At 31.0% G+C, this 26313-nt stretch overlaps 2 protein-coding genes across 3 annotated transcripts in view; one reads left to right on the top strand and one right to left on the bottom strand.

Annotated features, from left to right (window-relative positions):
- LOC118198373 (uncharacterized) overlaps positions 1 to 11979 on the top strand; it is a 75677-nt gene extending 63698 nt beyond the window's left edge. Inside the window, exons 7-8 of one of the 2 annotated variants that reach the window (XR_015043004.1) lie at positions 2755 to 3278; positions 10602 to 11979. Coding sequence is in view for 1 of the 2 variants with exons in the window: in XM_035370035.2 (XP_035225926.1) it covers positions 2755 to 2770 (16 nt within the window). In the remaining variant the exon portion in view is untranslated. Of the gene's footprint in view, positions 1 to 2754; positions 3769 to 10601 lie in introns of those variants that run through there. The other variant, XM_035370035.2, reaches the window with a different exon arrangement.
- The window catches only part of LOC118195958 (midasin), a 589327-nt gene that overhangs the window by 372185 nt on the left and 190829 nt on the right, over positions 1 to 26313 (bottom strand). The gene's annotated exons all lie outside the window — the stretch shown is intronic.

Raw genomic sequence — 26313 nt, 5'->3', positions numbered from 1 at the left:
CAATGTAAAATTTTACAGCTTAAAAATGAGTCCACAGAAAGATTATATAAAGTGGATGCAAAGAATGATTTTCCCTACAGAAAAAACAGTTTTCTGTGGAAAACTTATTAGGGTACGGATGAAGATGAACCAAACGACGCTTGCCAACCACCCTTCGCCGCTAACTTATTAGCTTTAACGGTGAAAATTTGAAAAATAGTTGAAAAACCAACGTTCATAAGCGAATGATATTCATGCCTATTGTGAATAATTAAAATTAATATACAAGTTCTGTCCTTACTATTAATTATCAACTTAATATGTAGTTCAAACTAACATTGATGGCCAAGAACAAGCCCAAATACAAAACTTTAAAAATTCCCTACTTATTCTCCTAAAATGTTACTTCAGCAGCTGCCAGTAGAGAATTCAACAGCTGGTACAGGTAGCATGATCTCTATAAGATAGCCAGCAGGGGAAACTTTAGAAAAAAGAAATGAAAACTCCCAACGCCTACGACAAGAGCAACACATGCGTAAAGCATAACCACAAAATCGTTTAGTTCCGCTACATCTCAGCAAAAGAGAGCGCACCCGTCAGATATTCTCCTCGAGCTTTCCAGAAGTAAATACAATTTTTTTTTTTTTTTTTTCTTTTCATATCCGCTTGTCATTTGAGAGACTACTTTTTATCAAATACCTTTCGGAATTAACATTAGTGAATAAATTTAGCCATTTAAAAAATAATAATATGTCATTTCAGAGAATACGCAAAAAGAATAATTTATAAATGAAAAATAATGAATTACATAGCCTTTCGTTCCTTCTTAAAAAGGACTATAGATATAATTCATCCCTTGATCAATATATAAATCGACCCTTGATATTGTCAATACCTGCAAAATTAGACATTCTATGTATGTTTTACTCTTAGTCCTCACTAATATTTCCTAAAATAATTTCAAAGAGAAATAAGTTAATTTTTTCGCACATGAAATTAATTTCATGTTCAAAATATGAATCTGGCTAACACATCATGAAATAAAATGAAACATCAATAACGGAATTCTATATTTTCGATGGAAGAACATTATTTGCGCATTGTTTTATCGGATTATCAAAAAATTAATCGGTCTTATAATACCTTTTTTTACACTACACATTCTTTGAAAGATTCAAAAACTGGATCAATTCATTTTTAGGTCTTATGGTGACTAAAAAGGATGAGTTCAAAGTTCTATGTACAGAAGTAATTCCAGATACATTTTAAAACTTCGCAAAATTTTCTAAATAATTTTCAGTACTCCTGTATTCCTCTTGGAAATGAAGTGCATACATACATATTCAGCCTGCTTAAGAAAAGGTTTCTCTTAGACGTCACTAACCCCCCTCCCAAAAGGAGACTTAAAAGCAGCGTTTCTTACTAGAATAAATAAAATGTAAGTAATCCAAAAGCGACATTCGGTCAACATTATCAAAACTTTCAATGTTCCCAGTATACATTTCCCCCATTTTAAAACTCTAGCATGATTTAAATTGAATAATTATAAATTCAGGCAAAAGAAAAGCAACACACGTTTTCAGAAAATCTGCCTTTGCTTGGAGATGCTGTTCATAACTGAACTTCTTTTATGCGTTATATGAAACTCAAAAGTTCTCATCATAGGGCGGGGATCTAGGATGACTGATCACTACTGTCATTCGAATTCCCTTTCCTTCCACATTCTTTATTTTCTTGATATTTTTCCCCCTTCCACGGACATATCTTTCCCCCCCCCCAAATCTGTCCTACTTCATCTTCTGTGTTTCCTCTATTCTGAAATAAAAGTACGTTGAATCATTTTTCATATATACATTCTTACCACGATGCTGTCCTTTTTGAAGAAAATTGATTTTTTAATATTTTTTTCCTCTTTGTTTCCCTGGGAAAATAGTTGGATTTGATTTATTCCATACTCTTCAATTGGTTCCACAATTCCTAAATTCCCCAAAAAATAGCGGTTGAGGAAAAACCTAAAATGCTCTTAGTTCTTAATCTTTATTTTAAAGAGTTCTTTTCTCACATAACAAATAATCCTCGTTAATTCTACATCATGATTAAAATAACTTGAAAGAGGAATAACGTTATTTGCCTAATTAACCTCTCCCAAAACAGAAGCAAGCACTCAAAAAACAAAACAAAAGCATTATATCGGGAAATTCCTGCTCTCTTCATCATGTAAAATTTCCTCAAATATTTGAGATTAATTACACTCCATACAGATATATATATGAATCTGAACGTCGTTTAATTTTAAAATGATGATAGCGATTCACAATTTTCATTGAACTTATTTCTTACATTACTTAAAATAGGTTCTAATTAGCACAAAATATAAAACATTAAAAATCATAATACTATTGAAGTTGCTGGAGGGGAAAAATTTCGCTCTAATTCGATGGTGCAAAAATTAAAATAAGTTACTAACAAAAAAACATCAAAATGAAAAATAAGATTCTCAAATTCTTAGAAACAGATTAGTTAATCTACTATCATTATGTAGTGTGTCTGCAATTGATGGACAAAGCGAAATAATTTATAAAATTTAAAGCGCCCGTTATCATTTTCACTGTCAACTAAATGCCTAAAATATACGCAGTTGAGTAAAAGATGACGGATTAATCGCTGAAATGGTGTTTAAATGGGAAGTGTATATATGTAAAACAAATTTCTTACAATATATTCTAGTAGAAAAGCCACAAAATCTGTATACTAATTCTGAACTATCATTTCCAGGGAAACGACCATCTGACAACAACTGCAAGCACGGGACGATATCACCGTGTTCTCCGCAACCCACTTCGATGAAGCAGCCCCACCGGCTGTCCCTCCGCCGCCTCCACCCCGTTCCAGCGGCAATTCGCCCGCATCTTACCACCACAAAACCCATGATGACCACCAAGTTCTGCCTGCTGAACACCTTCTAAGACCACAAGAAGCTGACGATGAAGATACGGGGAGTAGCCTTGGCCCAGAAGGACAAATTCAATCCTACCAGATCTTGCAATGGGAAGAGCGACCTCCTGATTACGTGACGAATAGTAAACATGGCTCGAATGGAGATATGTCCGCTATAATTATGCACTAAAGATCTATTTAACCTGTATTACTTAATGTGATTTCATATAATGTGATTTCTGATGCTAAAAAGATCACTGGAAGGTTAAAAGGACTGGAATGCCTAGTTAGGATTTATTATCAGAAATAACTGAAGGAACTTTGATGATATAATCTAAACATTGCGGACTTGCACGAATATGGTAAGTATGATTAAACCGTAGCAAATAATGAAATGCTTAAAACTAACGTGTATTATAGAGCAGCTATGCAAAAACTATTATGAAAACTTCATGATTAGTAAAAGGAGCTGTAATTTTAAAGCAAGAAAAATTAAACATGAGGCACAGTCTTATTTACCGTGTAGTTACACACTTTCCATAGCAATTTTATGCATTACTTACGTTTAGCAGCTAGACATTACATTAAAATAAATATATCTATGCAGACTTTCAGGGCTCTAGTCACATCAAATTATACAGTAAAGCTTTCAAAAAGAGTATTTAAAAGTTTTTTTCAGACCTTCCTTGTAAGAAGTTCATCAAAGCAGCTTGCAGATTTAAATCACAGAACGTTTCCTTTCAAATTACAACATTTTGTACATTTCGTTCAGACAAATGCATGCTATGTAAAAATATCCTCTGTTATTAAAATTTTCAAAAGTGAAAAATAAAAAACCTTTTTCAAAACAAAGATAGTTTTTATATCTCTATGATTTAATAATATGTAGGATTAAAATATTCGAATTCATAAACCCTTTATTCTCATTTTCTACTTAACAAATAATAAAACTCTTTAAAAAAGTACCGATATACATCAGTAAGTGTTTATTACGAAAATTGTTTTTTTAACTAGAAAATATTCACAATAAATACATACTTATGTTAGAAATGCTTAAAAAGACTGCTCTTTATAAAATCACAGAAATGTATAACATTTTTTAAATCCCGAGAATTTATCTGCAAAGCCCATGTCAATTCTGAGAATGAATTTTGCTCAATTTAAATTTCATATAGTCCATATTTTTATTACTTTATACTTTTTCTGTTATTTACTTAAATTACATCTTCAAATGGGTATCAATGTTAGTTAAATAGCCTGTAGTTTTTAATAAACTCGATGTGCAGATTTAAAAAAAAAATCAAATTATTTGATTTCATTGATTATGTCTAAACATACTATTTGCCTCTAAAGAAGGATGCCTTCATGATATTCTCCTAACCTATGTTTATATTATAATGAGGAAAATTACAAAAAAAAAAAAAAATTTTTTTTGCAGCCAACCTGTCCCATCAACAAAAAACAGAACTCCGGGTAAACTTTTTATATTTTATAGTTTCAGACATTCAGCTATTGGCTGATCCACAATCCCACAATGTCTCCCCCTTCCAAAAAAAATTTAATAGGCTTTCATCCTATTCATTTAGTATCAGCCATTAGCACTGCACTATATAGCTGACTTTCAGACAGCCAGCTAATGTACTAAGCTGAGACACACACATTTAACATGTAATAAAAAATTAACAAGTAAATCTTTTTTTAATTAATGCAATTTGTAATCATTATGAAACTCTCCTGTATGCCCTGCTTCCTTTTCCACAAACACACCTTAAAATGATAAAATTCCAATTACTGACATGTGCCATCTTTAGGTGGCAAATTATATTACAGAACTTTCTGCTTTAATACTTCCAACATAAACTTGTTGATTGAAAAACTGAAAATGCGTCACAAGGATCTTAACATTTACTTCTGAACTATTTTAAGTAAGCTATATGTATAGAAAAATATTATCAAGAGATATGCATACAAAATCCTTTTTTAAAATGCTACATCTGGCTGAATATAAGACAACATCACATATAATACAGTCAAAAGTCGTTAAACCGGACTCGTCGGGACTGCGGCGATTCCGGATTATCGATTTTTCCGGATTATAGATCATCAGTTTAAATCTGGTAAGATGGCATGCAGAAATTATAAAAGTAAAAATATGAAACCGTAATTTATGAAATAAAGAACAATTATGATCTAAAGGGTATCAAAATTTACAAAAAAAAAGCTTAATATTTATTTGTTTACTTTATTAAACATTTCTCTCAATGTAAGTTGTTTAAGTTGCTTCGTTTTTTACGTGATAATACATTCTCTTTAATTCTATAAACAGACATAATTTCTTGTTCAGTTACAAAGTTCCGCTGTTCAAGTCCTATAATTGCTGTGTCTACCGACTAATTTGTCAATCGAAATTTTTTCGTTTTCAATAACCTCTGTCACCTTCTTCGCTATCGGAAGCGAATTATATTGACAAGGAATTTGATTTAAATCATATCAAAGACGGAGTACATCGAGATGAAATACTACATTTAGTAAGGAATTATAAGCCAAATAAAATAAAAACATCTGCCCTGAAGATAAGGATAGTGCTGACAGATCAACTTCCAATTCATTGCGCGCCCGCCGCGACGTTAAAGATAAACAGCCGCGGCGTTAAAGATACACAAAGTTTAGATAAACAAACGTTAAAGTTTAGATAAACAAAGGATACGCCTTTATCCATTTTTTGCAGCAATTCCACTTTTTGTTTAATGGGTTAAAATACTGTTTAGCCCACTGCTTGGCGATTGTTTTTCAATGGGCAATAAACGCGCCAACATGGCTAACCCGATGTTTTGAAGCTGTGTTGTTATTCTGTTGCCACTAAATGTTATCGCCCTGTGTTATATTTAAAGAAATTAAATATTGAAAAATCTGCATAAATGTTTCTCGCATTGTGATAAAATAACGGTACCTAGAGCCATCAAATTTTGAATAACATACGTTTCCAACCTAATATGGGCATCTGGAAGCCCAAACTTGGAATTTTTTTTTATTATCTGATTGATATTTTGTAAAACTTGAACGAAATTTTTATTAGCAAACTCAAAGATTTCAAAGCGAGCAACTGCAACACAGTGCGGGGGGGGGGGGGAGAGAAGAAAAAAAAAACATTTTATGTGCAGAGCGCAAAACTGTGTATCGGAAATTCTAAAGATATGCTCATTTTAAAATTATTTTGCGATATTGCTGTTGAACTGAATTTTATGGTTTAAGTGTAAAGAACATTATATGATAAAGAAATGTAACACTCGAAACGTTAAAAAAATGCCCCTTTGGGCGTAATGTAAAATCTAAAAGCTTTCATTATTTTTTACTTGTTAATTCTGTTGCGGTTTGAATGTTCGTATGTGGTTTAATTTTTTAATCCAGTGTCCCCCCCCCCCGTAGGTTTTAGCCTTTTTTCTGCATATATTACGGAAACGGCGTATAATATGATTTAAAAATTTTCATTATTAACAGCATTTTTACATTTCTACTAAATTATAGCAGATTTCAGTCTGCAGTTTAGTTAATGGTTTTTTAAGAACTAACTATTTTCAAATTTCATTCTATCTAAACAGAATGAAATCAAATTTTGATGATAAGTAGATGTAAATAATGAAAGCTAAGATATAAGGAAATAGTTGCAAAAACTGGAATGGCTGAAACATTCTTCCTAAGAATAGTTAAATTTATGAGCATTACTTGTGACAGTTTAAGCTCATCTCAACATGAAACTAAAATTAATCTTCCAAGCTTTACTATACCTACGTAGAATGCTCTGGCCTTTTCAGTTTTTCATAATCCAACAACATAATATATTACACCATACTATGTAAGATCTTATTTGCTGGCTTACAGAAATTGTTATCCACTACAACTAAAATATCAAAATAAAATATCAAGCCAAAATTGAATCATTCTTAACTCAACCTCAGCAGTATACTGTACGTATTTCTCCTCTGCTTCACTGCTATACTCATTTGTTGCTCTTCCTTGCTTCAAAAATATTACAAAAGTGTATAAAGTACCAATGCAACCATTTAAAAATAGGCATGTTTTTTACACTGATTTAGCAGCATTTGCATAAAAAATGGTCATCAATAAAGCAACGTTAAACCAGCCACAACTGCAACTATATCCTTATGAATCAGCTTTTAATGTTTACATCTAACCATCATCAAAAACTGAGTACATTTAATAAGGCGGGAACTGTTTTGTTAAGAAATGTATTCAATCAGCACGGAATACAACTATATCCTTATGATTCATTTTCATCATTATCTATGTTTATCATAAAAAATAATTCATTACATAGAATATTCTTTGGGAAAAGCTAATTTAATGCTTTTAACTGCTATATAATTGCACTTAACATTTAACTCTTTATTCAAGACAAACGCCTCAGTAACTTAAAAGACACCAAGTTTTTGTTCCATCCCATATCAAATGAGATCATTAACAGTTAATAATAATAAAGTAATATAAGTAATATCCTCTTCCAAGAAATTTAAAAACTCCATATTTAGCATATAGCCCCAACCAAATATTTGCAAAATCTTAAAACAAAAATCTCTCTTCTTCTCATGCCTGCTGTCATCAAGCACACACACATATAACCTGCCAGTTGCAAAAATTTAGCTGTGTATTACTTACTTCAATAATACTGTGAAGAACTAAGCTGAAAATAGAGAACAACATAATAACATGGTCATGAAAACGCCACAATCAAACTTATGCCACAATCACTTATCCCACAATCACTTTTATCTTGTAGGTAAAATAAGAAGCTATTAGAAAAAGCAAACAAGTGTCTATTCTTATTGAAGAAGCAGTAACCACCTTCTGCATAATAATAATTATTTGCTTCACGTTACTACAGGAAGTGGCAGAAAAAAGTATGCACACTTTTTTGAACTATCATAGAAAAGTTATTTTCTAACTACAAGGTTAAATTTCTAGGAAAAGTTACATATTCCAATTTGAAAAATAAGTGTACTTTCAGCACAAACTGAATGTTCCAAATGGTGGTTAAAGTAAATGTTCAAAATGGTGGCTTCAGCACTGATACATTTCTGAGTACGAGTCACGACTGATTCTGTACTTTGCACCGAAGAGTCCAAGCGCATACCGCTTCAATCTCATCCAAAAGTGTGTCAAGGTTACGTGGTTTACGACAGCAGAGCTCATCTTTTATTGCACCCCATAAGGTAAAATTGATCGGCATAAGGTTTTGGAAAGCGTGCAGGAAATTTGATGTGTCCCCTGCATCCTATTTACTGGCCTGGTGCATTTTTATCCAGGTATGATTGCACATTTCTATCGTAGTGTGGACGAGCACATTTTGTTGATAAAGCCTATTATTACCAAACATTGCATGAATAGCAGGGAAAATGGAATCAGCAACTCTTGTCAGGTACTTCTCTCCAGTTACAGTACCTTCAAAACGGAAAGACCCAGTAAGTCAACACACCACACATTTATACCAAGCAAATTTACAGCCTTTTTAAGAATAATGTGGGGAATAACTACAACCCAATATACACAGTTATGCCTATTGACAGATTCCTTAAGTTAAAACTGCACTTCATCTGACCAAGCAATACTACCCATAAATTCTCGTTCACGAGTAACCATCTTCTCAAGCCATTCACAAAATTGTACATAGCGATATGGGTTGTCATCAATTACCAAATGCACCAGCCTCAGAATGTACATATGCAACTTGCCTTTCTTCAGAATATGTAGTAGAACGCTGCTAGCACTTACACTACTTTCCTGTGACCCTTGCCTTGAAGATTTTTTTGGTGAATATTGTAGCAAGTCCAGCACAGGAATTGAGGATTCATCACTTGTATAGGGTCACCCTGATCAGCTTTATGCACACATACTGTTCCACAATCTTAAATGCTTCTCGCAGATATGTAATTGTTAACTTTGAAAGTGGATCAGTCCCATACTCATATCTCCACTGTCTCTAAATAGTACCAACATTCTCAAACTTTCAATACCACTTAAAATAACATGCTTCTGCTCTTGAAAGTTCAAAAGTACGTCAGCCATATTGATGTTACTCTCTTGGCATTAGCTGGATTGCACAGCTAGATCACCGATTCTGCTGCCACAAGTTAAGGAAACATAATATTACCTATTCTTAAAAGTTTAAGCTTGTGGGAAGGAAAATAAATTTTTTATGATAGTTCAAAGTGTGAAACATTTTTCTAATGCACCCTGTATATATTTTCCATTACTATATATTGAGCTAAAATTAAATTAAAATGTTTTCTTTTAATGTAAATAGTGAATGATCCATGATAACTACTATAATATATACATATTTAAGGCCAATAAAGTACCTTAAAATACAGAATGGGTAAATTATATTTCTCTGTACTCACTAACCTATAAATTCAGTCTTAAAAACAATTTTTTACTTACTGAACAATTTTACAACTTACTTAACAATTACTTAAATTTATAAGAGAAAAACTTATATTCTATAAATAAACTACAGCTACTAGGTACTTAAATCATTGGATTACCACAACAAACATATATGATTTCTAAATTTATAATATATGGGATGTCAACATAACAATAAACTGACTGATATTACTAGATGATAAAGTAAAATGCTTAACTTTGGAAGGTAAACGCATTTCAAATTTTAAGACTAAAGATCCTTACATACAAATGGAATTTATTTTTATTAATTTCTACAAATCTCTTCTACTCCTGATAAGATTATATGTATAAAAATTATCAATCCTGTTTGCAGTCACTAACTCAAACTGCGAAAATCTGATTTGAATGTTGCTGCCATAAAATGCTTCGCAGATTTAAATCAAATTTCATCCTAAAAAAAAACTGTAAAGTTTAATGTTATTTTACCTTAAAAGGTTATAGCTCTCTAAAAATGAAATAAAAACTTTTTTTAATCCAAAATCCTTAATCAACTAGCATCATTTCTGCTAGCAGTAGGGGAAGAAACCATAAACGACTAGATTTAAACATGACATGTGAACCTAAGACTTCTTAATTCTATAACAACATACAGATATAAAAAGCATGCAAAAATTCAGACTAACAAAAAACGGCATGTCTTTCTCAATCAAATTTCCTAATGAAAGTGTGTATTCCAATATATTCCGCACTTTAAATTATTATACTTAAAAGCTTACTAGAAACTAAATAAAAGTTTCAATACTAAACATTTAAAATGTATCGATATTAAATATTCATTTAAGGAAAATGAAAACTGTTAATCATCATGAAAATGTTATAATTCTATTATTCATATATGATAATTTTTTAACAAATTTTACTTAACAGTAATGAAATAGAAATAAAGATTTAGAATAACTTTACCAGTGATTGTTAATGATTAACTATGAATGGCATTCTACTTTTCAACAATATGCCTCCTAAAATGCACCATGGTTTTAAAATTAAAAGCACTTCTAAAGAATGTTTTCACAATAAAAAGTATTATATTTTATCACAATATAAAATGTTACATTTTCTATGATAGACAATATATATATATGGACATCATAAAACTTTAATAATAATTTCTCTATAGTTTGGCATACTTATTTAAGAGTTTAAAAAATATAATTATTCAATCTATTAATATGAAGTTTCCCCCCTTTCTTCCCCTGTTTTAGGTTCCCAACATCTTATTTGTCATCAACATGAGAAAAATCCCTACTAGCAAGATCATTCATGCTGTCTCATCAATGTATACTTAGCAATTTTTGTCTCTATAGAAGTCTGTGATTCAAATTACTTAATGAAGCACCAAATAATGTTTAAATACTAGTGGAAAATCAGCACAGAAGAAGTTAACAGTTTAAAAATTAGTACTGAAGAAAGAAAAATGAAATGAAATATTGATTTATGAAAAAGCAAGTGCTGATCATTTCCTTTATACCTAAACTGTGACTCTTTTTATATAACCTAGTTTTAGCAATTTTGAATTTCAAATGGAAATATGTCTTTCAAGTACATTATGTAACAAAACCTAATACATGGTAAAGATTTCATGTAAAAATTGTATACGAAAAAAAAATGTACTATTCAGATATCTTTTAAGCAGTATTTTCAATATACACTTGACCCTTGAAAATTTAGGTTTGAACTGCACAGCTCAATTTACAGGTGGAATTTTTTCATTAAACACACTGAAATGTATTTATTTATTTAGATATGAGATAGCTATCAGTAAAGCTTCTCACCAACAGTAAACTGTTAGCAGCTAGGCCTTTGAGGGTCAAAATAAATATGCAGATTTTCAACAATACAGAAGATCAGCATTTCTGATCCACACACTGTTCAAGGGTCAACTGTATACATAAATGCCTAACAGATAGTTATATATACAACTTAGCTGAAGTTTGGATTAACACTAAGCAAATCACTGTGGCTACTGCATTACTATAGCATGTGCTATATATTGTGTATTAATCATATTTATATTGCTAATATATTCCAAATGTGTAAACTTATTTCCTGACCTAATTCCAAATCAAGACCTATTAAGGACAAAATTGCTCTGATTAATTTTCAACTGATTAATCAGATTCTTAACTTCATCTATATGTATATAATTTACTTATATAATAATCATAAAATTAACTTCTTATAACCAATATAACAAATTTAAAATAAAGATATCATAAAAATGTGACTCAGCACATAAGTATTTTTACGAAAAGATGAAAAGCATACACACTACAAATTATGGATCAGACGGGAATAAAACTGCACAAAACAATTCCCAATTAGAAATACTTATCTACTCTACAGAGTACACAATAAATAATAATATAGTAGCACAAAAATAAAACAATTTTTTTTATATTTGAAATAATTTATAATATATACAAAAACAATCAATTAAAAACTGCCAAACAAAATTTGCTGAAACAAACACCGTTAAATATGATGTACACATTAAAAGAATGTTTTATAATCATATATAAGTTGAATAATAAATTATTAATTTGGGAATCCCCTCTTCCTATAAAAAGTATTTGGGGGGGGGAACAAATGATACTGCATATAAGAATAAGGACTAAAAAAAGGGAGAAATTATATAATTTCAACGAAGCAATTAGAAAGACTTAAAACAACAAATTCTATTTCACAGTTACATTCATACATGATCTTAATTTCATTTGAGTATTCTTTTTTTATGAATGTTACTAATAAATATGTTATATTGAATATTATAAGAAACATTTAAATGTGCTTTAAACAGTTATTCATGTAAGAAGTAAGAGCAACCTACTGCCTTTTTTAATTTGGCATAATCCAATCTCACAATGGCTGGCATGCATTTTGAAGTAACATTCTAGGAATTTTGAGAAAAATCCAACACATCCCCGCTGCACATATATTTAAGCTAAATATTTTGCAGATTAAAATAAAAGTAAGTAATAAATAGACTATTACTTTTCAAAGTGGCAGAATCAAGGTATTTTGCTTCTTGAAAAAGAACTTGTTTCACATTCTTTCAAATTTCATGACATTTCTGTATAATTCTAAGGTTCAATTTCACTTTTACACTTTCAAAGCTCATGTAAATATCACAAAATTTTGCTTTAAAAGATTCTTTTCAAAATAAAATTCAAAAATTCCAGTTTGGAAATTTCGATTATTCCATCACCAATTCACATCCTCAATGACACCAGAAAACTTAACACCACCTTCAAGGTGTTAAGAAATATTTTTACAACATATGTGCTCCTAATATTCAAAATATTCCCTATTCCTTTATATCTTGAATTGCACATATCATGAATATGGAAAATTCATTAAATTAGCTTTGCTTATATATATATATATATGTTAGTCAAAAAATTGTGTGTTGAGCTGCAAATTTTAAAATAGATTTATAAGAAAAGGAGACTTAAAAATTAGCTAGAGCAGTAAAGAACATCTGAACTTTCTAATTTCTGATATTGCATGTAAAAAATAGTCAAAACAACAAAATCCAAGTTAAAGGAATAAATTGTACTTGAAAAAAACCTATCTATTATACAAAAAAATATAAAACCTGTACAACAAAATCAAAATTGGCACGTGAAAAATCCTTTACAATTTACACAACTGAGATATTGTACATATAAAAACGTGTTTGTGGGTCATCGACTTGGTTGAGGGCTTCAAGCACTTTTTCCTTGATAAATTCTGTTTGAGCCTTGAACAGAGAAGACTGACAATGTTTTTATATGTACAATATCTCAGTTTTGTGTAAATTGTAAAGGATTTTTCACGTTTCAATTTTGATTTTGTTGTACAGGTTGTATATTTTTTTGTATAATAGATAGGTTTTTTTCAAGTACAATTTATTCCTTTAACTTGGATTTTGTTGTTTTGACTTTGTTTTACATGTAATATCTGGAATTAGGAAGTTCATATGTTCTTTATGGTTCTAGCTAATTTTTAACTCTTCTTTTCTTATAAATATATATATATATATATATATATATATATATATATATATATATATATATATATAATAGCTACTTTAAAAAAGTAGTTATGACAATAGCCACTTTTTCAGTACCTTGGATTTTGAATTTAATATTTGGAATTTTTACAGCCACAGTACTTTTCTTTACAGATTTTAAATAATTTTGCTACAACAGAAATCTAGATAACTTTAGAAACTGTCTTGAAAAGCTACTTAAAAGTACTTACTAAAGTTTCTTCTAATAATTTATAACTTTAAACTTCTTTTCCTTGGAGATGATATATAAATAGCTTTTCTAATAGTAAATTATTAATTACTTAGTAGCTTTAACACAAGTTATAGGCATTTTAAATAAATCCAAACTTATGAGAAGTACTGAAGTGGGAACACTGACATACAGAAAAGTAGAAATACTAATTGCGCATCACATAGACAGGACAGATCCTAAATCCATGTTGAAGTGGAAGAATTCTGCTTACGTAGAATGTTAACATTAGACTACTTGGCAGTCAAGGTGAATTAAATTCCATTTTTATTTAAATTGACATTTGTGGCCATATAATTCACTGGGCACTCTGATCGTACCTATTTCCAGAACATTAAAAATTTTTAATACTATTGTGATAGGAAGACAGCACAGTGAAATGGTGTCTAATAAGCAACAGAGATACAAGTGAAGTATGCATTTATCCAATATGAAAGATTGATAGAAAGAAAGTTTTGGTTTAGATCAGAAAAGTTTCAGTTTCCGAAATTCTGAGTTTAGGTTGCAAATTACCTACATCAACAGCGTTGCGCAGGCCATGCAAGATGGACTGATCTAGAAATGATACAATCCAGAGAAGTTAATTATAGTAAATGCATGTTAAAATTTATGGCTGATTTTATGTTAAGTATAGATTATGCTGAGACGGTACTGGTTCCAAAACAGAGGCCTTTTATTATCTCTGTACAGTTGTTCTTACTCTGTTCATGTAAGATAATGTTGAAGGCTCTCATTTTGTGACTGGGGATAATTTTTGCATGTATTATCATATGTTTTTCTTATTATGGAATATATTAGTGCAGTTCACAAAGGCCAGTTACCTTACGCAAGGAATGGAGGCCTTTTCAAGTAACTGCCTTGGCCTTCCTGAGCCACTGGTGCAGAACAGATATATACTAGTTAGCTCAAGTGGATAGCCCTATTCACAGAAATGTTTGTTTAAAAGTAATAAGGAGCCTTCCAGTTGTGGTAAAATAAGGAATTGCAAAAGAAAATACAACAGCAGTGAAACCAAAATTTCTGCAATATTACTCCTCCTTTGTAATATTAAAATATAATTGATCAATATGAAAATCAGTGTCATAATTTTTATATGTTTCAGTTAATTAGAATGAGAAATGGTTATGTAGAAGTTTGTAATATTCTGTGATAACGAAAACTTTCCCAGAAGAATTATGATTATGTGAAATCTAAAACAAAAAGACTTTCTGATTGAAAATTTAATAGGTCTCTAAAAATCAAATTTATTTAAAAAAATTATGTTACGTAGAATTCGTAAAATAATTACGTAAAGTAATTATTTTACAATTTTTTAATTATACTAGTCAAAATTTTATGATTTATATTTCTCTTCATTTGTTACTGCTTTAACATTTTTTCTTTAAAAAGTCTTCTCCGTAGCTATGCATTTTTCTCCTTGAAGGGGGAGTATATGTAAGAGAAATAAAGAATATATAAAAGATAAATTATAATTTAAATTAGCAGCATAAATTAATTTCCCTTCTCTATTCTAAAAATAGTAATCTCTCTTTGTTCAGCGTTATTTCGAGACTAATTGATGTCATATGACTCCTACATAATTCTGATGAGGTAAATGGCACTAAAACTCAAACAGCCAATAATAATTTTACAGCAATATTAATTATCCAATCAGAATCCATTGAGAGCCAAAACTAACTCAGTCTGAATTAAGATTTCATCCTGAACATAATGCAGTCACTTTTCACTCTTTGGCCAATCTGGACTGCAGCCTGCAACTGTCTTCTTACTGCAGATCTCTCAAAAATGCAACTTTTTTTAAATAGGCACAAATAACGTGTCAAGTTATTTGTGGCCGCAAATGTTTACTGAAATAAAATGAAGATTTAATCTGCCTAAGCTACTCTGATTTTAACCCTTTGATGCACGCTATATAATGTCTATAATTTTTTTAACTAAAAACACTAGAAATCAAATATTATGATCGTAGAGACAAATAATATATGAATTAAAAAAATCTACTCTCACCCATTAATCTGTGGATGGTGGTTTCGCTGTGAAACCAGCGCGCATCTAGGACTTTGAAACTTACTGAGTTAGTAGGAAAAAACAACTTACCTTTTTGCGTACCGCATTTCCAATGAATGACGAAATTTGCGAATAAAAAAAACTGCATTTAAAAATTGCATCAAATGTAAATTTTTTACTTTATTTTACAAAGTAAATCATCAAAAAAAAACTATAATTTATGTAATTTTTCTGCAGCAGCGAAAACATGAGAATGCACATAATAAGGAAATTGTGATAAATAAATAAAAAAAACTCAATAGAGTATTAAAAAACTCAGTGATTTTTTTTAAATGTCAAAGAACTAAGTTATTTTTTATGAAACTGTTCAAAGCATGTTTTATCTTTTTGGTACATGCATAAGCCAACACTGCACGTTTAACACATGTATCTTGTTCTATGAGGTATCACCCTTGTGCTACAAAATGTACACCACCAAGATTTGCAATTTACTTTCATATGTCCTGCGTTCTTTAGTCGTTTTTCATCTGGCACATAAAATTTACGGTTTTTTATGTTGATAGTGCAACGTCGTGGATGCTTCAGTTGTAAGAGAATTAACACTGGTATTGGTGATACATAACTTTTTATTCACAGCATATAACACAGATATAACATTTAGTTAATACATTTAGAAAAACTTTAGTAGATGACCGAGCTGGTGACACGATCAGAGATGTTAACAAAGATAGCCCTCGTCATCACTGGATGAATAAAATCTCCACACCTCAGCTCGCTGGCGTAGCTTCCCAACCTCTCTCTCCAACAGGCGACCGACCAGAAGTCTCATTTCTTTACACATGCACATTACTCAGTTATGCCGGTGCCATTCACACTTCTTTAAAATACGTATTAAAAATGAATTATAGTCCTCGTAGTGTGAGGAGTCTGTTAACGAAGCTCTCTCAAGTCGAGAGCATCATAGATCTTTCTAATAGAGATTTCAGGAGCGTTCTTTATAATAGGGAGGCTTGATCTTTTTCGCTTTGGTATAGATCCTTCGTTTCCCATTCGTATCATATTACTGATTATATTCATTCTGAAAACTTGAGTATTTTCAAACTGGGGTCACTTTCTGGAAGCATTCAGTATATAATGAAGGCATTTATAATGATGACATCAATAAAATAAAAGAAGATTCGATGCCACCATTTTTTACTTTTTCTATCAATTTTATATAAGCTTTCTAGTTGGTCAAAATAGTCCATGTATCCCATATTTTTATTATAATCTATAATTGTCTTTGGACATTGTATCTGAACTTTCTGTCTAGTTTTTTCTTTCCTTTCTGCATTAGATAGAATAATGGGATGAACTAGGCTAGATAAAATGGTAACACATCTTTTGTCTTTCCATTTTAGACATGTTATTTTGTCATCACTTACTGCCCAATCGAAGTCACCCCGTTTTAATTTCTTATCTTCCATCAGTGTTTTGGGAAGGTTTTCTTCTCTTTATATTTACAGTTCCACAACAAAATACGTTTTACGTTTCTAAAAACTTGAAAAGTTCATAGGATGTAAATAATTATCTATGTATACTCTATGATTTTTACCATGCAAGGGCTCACTTAGCATTTTCACCACTATTTCACTCAGATTTTTTTTCGACTTTATGGGTTTTGCCAGTACAAATTTCAAATTTACAAGCATACCCGCTTTCATCGCAGCGCATCCACACTTTATATCCTTGTTTTATTTGTTTTTTAGGTAAGTTTGTTTTAGTGAATTTCTACCTTTGAAATGAATCATTGATTTGTCAATCGCCTGATTTTTTTCTGGTCTCAAAAGACTATTAAATCTCTCCAACAAATGACTCAATAGAGGCCGAACTTTGTCAAAAGTTTTGTCCTCTCTTTTTGGCATTAGGTTGTTATCATTCAAATGCAAATTACCTAAAATCCATGAAAATTTCTTTACCTATTTTTTGCTTTGCCATGTAAGATTCATTAGTTGACCAGAAATCCGATAGCTGAGTTTAATTTCCATTAGAATGTTTATCCCTAAAAATTTCAACATATCCTGAAGAGTTATAAGTGAAAACAGCTTACCTTTTTTAGTTGCATGTAAATTAGTTTCAAAAACTAATTAGTTATTGGGCAGTTAGTTTCAAAAACTAATTTATCCATGAATTCAGGAGCAAAAAAAGCCATAAATATATCCATGGGTTATACATCTTCCATAGAGGCAATTTCGTAAGTTGGGCCATAATCCTCAGAAAATTTGGGAATGGATTTAACTACATTCTGCATTTTATTCCATGTGACATCTTCAATTCTGGAAAGACCTGGTAAATTTATATCATCATTTTCTGACTGATCATCACTTTCATCTTCTATATTTCCATAAGCAGGAGGGAAGGGGGGTAAAGGAGTATTTCCTTCTCCGTCACTTTCATCCTCAGAGACCACTGATTCTGGATCTGAAGGTAATTCTTCAAGTAACGCTAATGCATCAGCTATTTCTAACCCTCTACGAGGCATTTTGAATCTCAACAGTAGAAAATAAAATATTTTAAATTTAATTAAATTTTTGCATGATTTCTATTTTAAATTATTCAAAAATATATTTGCAATTTTTTGGAACCACACAAAATAATTTAGAAAATCACAGTACTAGCATACAGAGCAAGCATGTTGAACGCAGAGAAAAATCTCTGGAAATGAAAAATATTTTATAGGGCAGGTGCATGTATTGTTTGGTAATACAATAACTCTGTGGTTTCAAAACCCCTTATCTATACCCGGGTGAAAATAAACATTTCTATTTGAAAGCAGCAAACACCACTGTAAAGAGCAGTGGTTTCAGGGTGCGACCACAGAGCCTCTAAGGGAAATGTGAGCATTGTAACGTAATGCTCTAGTGGGGCAGTGGTCGCGCCCTGAAACCACAAAGGGAATACCATAAATATACACAGGTTGTTTATATATGCAGTTTAATTATTGCTGTATTTTTATTGTTTATGATAGAAATAATGATGTGCTATAAAAGATTTTTGAAAATTAAAGTTATTAATATAAATAAAAGGAAGTTATTTTGTCTCACTGAAAATGAATTTTAAAAGGCATCCGATTTAAAATACTAAGACCTAAAAAATGTATAGTTCTGCAGTAATTTTGCGTTATTTAGAGGTAAAAGATAAGTAATCAATCGGTTTTCACCCAAACATTTGGGAAACAAGAGTGGGAAAAATTTCGAAAATTGGTTGGTTTCAAGGTGCGACCACCGCGTGTCAAAAGGTTAATCTGCCTAGGCTATTCATTACAGAACCTTCTACGTTTTACAACATCAATATTGCAAAGTCCTTTTTGTATTATATATAATGCATCTGTAAAGTCATGGTGCACTTTGATCGGTCACAGGAAAGCAACAAAACAAGCTAGAAATGTGAAATTTTCACCAAACAAAAGAAAACCTCTTAAAATTTCATACCTATTCAGTGCATTTCGATGTGGGCTCCATCCATGCCATTACAATCTACTCCGCAAAGAAAAATGGTTCTATCACTTTATCATGCATCTGACCACACTATACATTCACTTTAGGGCTGTTACTTTCGTACTCTACGTAGGCATGAGGATTTTTCAGCAGCCCATATTCAGATGTTATGGCGATGAACATGTCCACTAATATGGAATGTCGCCTCATCGCTAAACCCAATCTTTTGCAGAAATCGGTTATCATTGTCGATCTCATGAAGCATATCTGTAGCAAACATGAATCGTTTGAGTTTATCCATTGGTTTGATAGCATGCAACAGCTGCAGTTTGTAAGGGCTTCTTAGGTACTCTTCCATATAGACTCATCACTGACCGATGGTCTGCCAAAACGGGGCTTGTCTAAGAAACTACCGGTATCCTTAAACTATTCTCACAGATTAATGTTATTCCTATGTACTGGCAGTTTGTTGTACACGCGAAGATATTCACATTGCACTTGGCAATGTGAATATCTTTGAATTTGGCAAGCAACAGAACACACTGAACTTTCCTCTGTACAGCCCACATCTCGACTAGCGTGGGCGTGGATGGGCTGATCTGCTGCTTTGCATTTTGCAGTGTTGCATCACCACCTGTGTGCACACATGCTTGCACATCATACTACAGAAACTTAGTAAGTTTTCCTTTTGTTTGGTGAAAATTTCACATTTCTATCTTGTTTTGTTGCCTTCCTGTGACCGATCAAACGTGCACCATGACTTTACGGATGCACTGTATATATGTGTGTGTGTGCAAGATAAAAAATATCTGAACCAAAATTATAAATTAACAGTATTCCTTAATTCCCCTTTCTATTCTAAAAACAGTAATAACTTTTCTGTGCTGTATCATTTTTAATCAGACTGTCTTACATGACTTGAATAATGCTGATGATGTAGCTAATTCAAAACTTGAACTTAAAATTTCTAAACTGTAACCTTTCTAATTCAAACCAATATCTTCTCTTGGTCAGCCTTTATACTGGTTATTTGCACACTTTCGCTTCAGCTCTCTTGCAGTTAAAGATGCTACTTTGATGATATTATTTATATCACAGTAATAATGATAAATTATTAATTCAAGTTACTTATTATGATAATACATCAATATAGAAATAAAATGATACATTAGGTTATAAATTAGGTGTAAAACTTTAAAATATTTACCATTCTGTGAAAAGTTCAGTTTGGTAACTTGAAGCAATTAATCAGCTGTGTTGCAGTTCATTAAAATTTCTAAATCAAGCATATTTAAATAAGTGCATTATGCTGACAGTTTATATGGTAATCTTATAAGACAATTACTTTGGATTTATTTCAGCAACAAGTTATATATAAATATTTTTTATCATTTTTGTAAATCTGTTTTAAATAAGGTACAGTAAAAATAGAATTGCCTTTAAGATGGTTATTTATAATTTGGACAGACTTTACAGCATAGTTAGAAAAGATGACACTCGAAGGAGAGACCTGTAGACAGATGTGGCCTAATAGAACATAATTTTTATTGCTGGGCATGAACTAATTATTGAAACATATTTTTTCGTCACACATAATCATGGGCTCAGTATGCACCCCACAACATAATAGAGAATATCACATTTTAGAACCGCAGACAATAGCTAGCAGAGGAGAAATGGTGCGTCAGTGATCTAAGTAGCATCTTTAACTGCAAGAGAGCTGAAGCGAAAGTGCGCAATTAACCAGTATGGAGGCTGACCAAGAGAAGGTATTGGTTTGAATTAGAAAGGTTACAGTTTAGAAATTTTAAGTTCAAGTTTTGAATTAGCTACATCATCAACATTATTCAAGCCATGTAAGACAGACTGATTAAAAATGATACAGCACAGAAAAGTTATTACTGTTTTTAGAATAAAAAGGGGAATTAAGGAATACTGTTAATTTATAATTTTGGTTCAGATATTTTTTATCTTGCACACACACACACATATATACAGTGCATCCGTAAAGTCTACATAACTAAAAGTGGTATAAATAATAATAAGTAACAGTGATTATTATACCACTTTTAGTCATGTGGTTTCTCCTTTTTCTACTAATTTTTATCTTTTGAAAATCAAGAACAGAAAATTATGCAGTGTGTAATACCAATTCTAAGAAAAGCATTTAAAGAAAAAACTTAAAGAGATTAAAATGCACATAAGAAATTATGTACTAATATTACTTTTGGATATACATCAAACAAGCTAATTACAGTTACTACTTCCAATGTGTGTGTGTGATTATATGGTTTCTATTCACCACATAAAAACAGGTTTGAATGTAGCTATAAAAAATAGTTTTCACTACACAATTAAAGTTTTTTTTTTTTTTTTTTTTTTTTTTTTTGTTTTTGTTGTGAATAGGGACTGCATAATTGCACAAAAAAAAGGACCACACTAAAACAAGTTCCAGTATACATTAATCCCTGTTGTCATTATTATTATATATTAATGTATATATCTGCATTCTTATAATACATTAATTTCTCAGCACTAAGAAAATATTAGTAAGAGTATATTCAATAAAGAATTAGCTCAATGAAAGCTCAGCATGCAAAAACTCAAAGAATACAAAAGAAATACATATATATATATGAGAAGATTTTTGTATATTATATATGCATGTATCAATTTTTTTAAAGCTTTTAAGGATAATAGATACACTAGCTATCACATGTCATTGCAACATAAATAATTTTTAAAATATATATATAAGTAGCAAATAGTAGAATAGCACAAAAAATATGTTTTAATTAAGGCTGCAGTATAGCTGACCTCGAAGTGCAACATACCTTTAACTTATGTTGTCAAATAAATTCTTGGAACAATATTACAGAATAAATACCTATTAAACTGTCACATTTTAATATTAATTCAATTTCCTTAGCATGAATTATATAATAAGGTTCTAAAAAATCAAATCTCTAACATTTGATACGCCAATTATCGATAATTTATTCACACTAAAATAATGTCTAGAACTCTGCATTCATTTTAAAATATTCTTCATGGGATTAAAATTTATGATGTGTCCAAAACTTGTGAAAATGACATTTTATCTTATTTTACCCCTCATTAGAAATTCTAAAATAGTATATCATTTTTTGGCCATTTATTTCAATTCTGGTAAAATAAAGTTCAAATTTGTTTTCTGCATAAATAAAGTTTCTTTTTATGCTCAATCTAGGTGCTCATCTAGACAAATAGTTTTCTGTAACATTTTTTAAATGTAATGTGTTTCTTTTAATAGCATAACTGTACAAATAACACAAAATTTAAAATTGGCTATTTTCTTATCTGCAGCACTAATTCCCATTCCTCTTCTTTATTGCTTTTATGGTGGATTTCAGAATGTCACTATAGCATAGTTTTACTGCATTTAGCAAGGTAATTCTATTTGAACAATGAGTCGGGTTTAGATTTCTGGTTTGGTTGTAAAATTTGTTTGCAAATTCCACTGGTTTATACTTTTCCTACATAGTAAACATATAATACTTTTTAATGTATCAAAAATGATATTGTTTCTTTACTGCTACCTACAGCATCATTAATAATGAGGTTTAAGTTGAGACGAACAGTGTACATATTCTGCTTTTGACTGTGTAATACTTTTTAACTGAAATTTTGTTTTCATTCAAGGAACTGAGAATTAGTCCTTTCAATCCTTTTAAGAATGATAATTTACAGCACAATATCTTAGAAATGCTTCTTTAGTTATAAAATTATACCTTTAGTTATAAATTATTACCTCTTGCAATATGAACATGTCTTAAAACATGAATTAACAAAAGGGAGAGGCATTTGTCTGCTTCACTAAAATTTGCTCTAAATTATGCCCACTAAATTAATTATTTCTGTATGGTATGGCTCAAATATCATGCTTTTCCTACTGACATTTCAAAAACTTGTTTCATTAGATTGTAATATTTACTTTAACCTGCAACAAAAAATTGTTATTATAATTAGCATTTATATCTTCATTTTGCTCATAAAAAGCTAACACATTTTGACAGCATAAATATAATATTAAATATCAGTTCTATAAGCACTTTCCAAAAATTTGCCTCCTATTGAATTTGTTCTTTGAGATCTTTATCAATAATAAACTTCTTTTCTATGCTTCATACTCAGTTCTTACTTCAATATATAATTTGGAAGAATTGTAGGTTTCAATTTTTATCATTAAATTTTTTCCTATCTCTAATAACTAAACTCAACTACTACCAGAGTTACAAAACAACTAACAAGCACGGTTGGATTAACTATTAAGAAATATAAGCACATGGTTAAGGCATCAAGGAAAGAGGGCATCACAAAAAGGTCCTTATATATTTAGGAAAGCATGCACCAAAATATCTTCCTTCACCAGTTTTACCATAGAATGCATGGTGCAGCTAAACCAAAATTGAGAGAGAGAGAAGATATGAAGAAACACTAGCATAAACACTAGCATAACACCAAAATCTTTTAAGAGCTCAGGATCTTAATCTTACCCTGCCAACAAGGGTTATAATATGCAGCATCCAATGATCTAGAGTGACACAACCAGTGTAGCGACACTTGTCCATTCTTTGGCATGGATGTTATTATATGCTGCACTAAAATGCCACTTTCCTTGTTTAGCAGCTTTTGGAAATAGGCCAGCAAATTTTTCTTCATTTTCATCACAATTAGCTTACTAATAGAGTAAAGTGACCACACATCCCAATTTTGGCGGGACAGTCCCGCTATTTGGAGGATTGTCCCTCTCCTTGCCGATCTTTAAAAATGTCCCGCTTTTTAGAAAACATCTGCATTTCTTATTTTAAATGTACCGTAAAAATATATTACCTATTATTTATTAATTATTATAGAAAATATAAAGAAATAAAAAATACATAAATAAAAAACACATAAAATGCATGCAGAGTAAACTAAATTAGGCAATGTAACAAGTTAGATTTACTCGGTGGTGTTCGATCATTAACGTTACGTCTCGTCAATGAATATGTATTGTTAATGGAGGAACAACTAGCATTAGCTGAAGGGTGTTTTGCTTTTCACACCATAAACCACAATCAAAGTTTCAGATCAATTGATTGTATGTCACAAATGGTCAAAATATTGTACGACAAAAAATTTTCATATGCAAGGACAAAAACCGAAGTAATTATTAGTAATTTTTTTTCACTATATTCGTTTTGACAATTGCAGAAAGAATTAGATAAATGCACATTTATATCCATATATTATGATGCTTCCAACAATAATGATTTAATATTATTTCCCACAACTGTTCGACTTTTTGATCCACAAACAAGAATTAAAATTAGAAATATTAGATTTTGTATCATTGCCGGGTGAAACTTCACAAATAATTTTTGATTCAATAAATACTATTTTAAAAAATAATAATTTGAACAGTAAAATTAGTGCCTATTGTGAGGATAACAATAACGCGAATTTTGGCGGAAAAGCTAGAAGAGGCATCAATAACATTTTTGTGAAACTTAACGAACATTTGAACCAATAAATTGTTGGGGTAGGTAGTGCAGCACACATTCTACACAGTACTATTCAAACAGCATCTGACTTACTTCCAGTGGATCTTGAAAATATTAATGCAAAAACTTATTCATATTTATATATATATATACACTGTGCGTGATGAAAGTTTGAAGAATTTTTGTGAAAGCACAGAAATCGAATATAAAAGAATTATTGGTTACAGCGAAACACAATGGCTAGCTCTTTTACCAGCTGTAGAAAATATTTTTCAATTATATGAAGCATTAAAATCATACTTTTTATCACAAGATAAATGTCCAAGAATATTGCAGCTCTTTTTTGAAAATGACACATCACAAATTTGGCATCAGTTCATCCACAACCAAGCTATTCTATTTCACAATGCTGTGAAAATTATTGAAGGGGACAACATTTTAATTACAGAAGTGTCAAATGAAATCAATAATTTAAAAACAAAATTGCACGAAAGAATTGATAATGATTACGTTTAGTTATTCGAAAGGACATCACTAGATTGGAAGAACAAGGTGCCATTAAACGACCTGATTTTCCGAAAGAAGTCAGAAATTTTTATAATAACTGCTTGGAATATCTTGAAGAAAAGACAGTTTAATTTGAGGATATTAAAAATTTTCATTGGGTGACATTAAAACAGAAGATTTTATTGGATTATGTGGAAAAATCTTTTAACATATTAGTAACCATTTTCTGAAAAATAATATTTGCGAAAATGATCTTTTTGATAAGGTGTCATTTTTAAAAATATACATTACTGAAGAAAAAATTAAATGTTCGTTGTCTGAAAATGTGGAAACAGACAAAAAATGGATGGAGTTATTCCTTCATTTTAAACAGAATAATATTCCTTATGAAAATATTTTGAAAATTGTAGAACACACACTCTCCCTTACAGGAACAAATGCAGCAATAGAACATGTTTTTTCTAGTATCAATAAAATTTGGACAATTGAAAAAAATGCAGTTGAACATTAAAACTTTAAAACATGTATTAAGGGTAAAATACAGGGAGTTTCATAGATCATGGGGAAAACTTGGAGGGGTGAAGAAGCTTGCTAAAACATGCATTTTTTGTATAGGAATGTAGGGTCTAAAGTGACGGGTTAAGGCAGGAATGCAAAAAAAACAACACAAGAGGAAAATGTGTTTATGTACAAAATCAATGCAAAGTGCTTCTTTGCAGCAATACAGTATTCACAATAAATGTTCAAAAAAGGGAACACTAACAGTAATAGGAACTACAGCTGTGATTCACTGGCAATGCAGCAGTAGAGGGTGGTAATAAGTCAGACAAACCACGATCTGATGCATCAGAGGATCATTCGCAACTCTGATGTCGAGTGTGATTGGCGAGTTTACGCACAGGAAAAAAGCTGACATGCATCTCATGTATGGTGCTGCTAATGGGAACGGCAGAGCAGTGGCTGCATCGGTCTCTGAAAACGGGTCATTTGAAGCCACCTCTGACACTAGGAGTGGAAGAAGAAGTGCACGACAACCTCACATTGAAGATTCCATCTTGAACATTGTACATGAATCACCTCAGACAAGTACAAGAGCTACTGCATGTCGTCTGCAGCTGA

Source organism: Stegodyphus dumicola, chromosome 9 (assembly GCF_044657685.1).
Source record: "Stegodyphus dumicola isolate Sdum_Otavi_A_Nest chromosome 9, ASM4465768v1".
In the NCBI taxonomy this organism is placed as follows: Eukaryota; Metazoa; Arthropoda; class Arachnida; order Araneae; family Eresidae; genus Stegodyphus; species Stegodyphus dumicola.
This window is presented reverse-complemented; position numbering and strand designations above follow the sequence as displayed.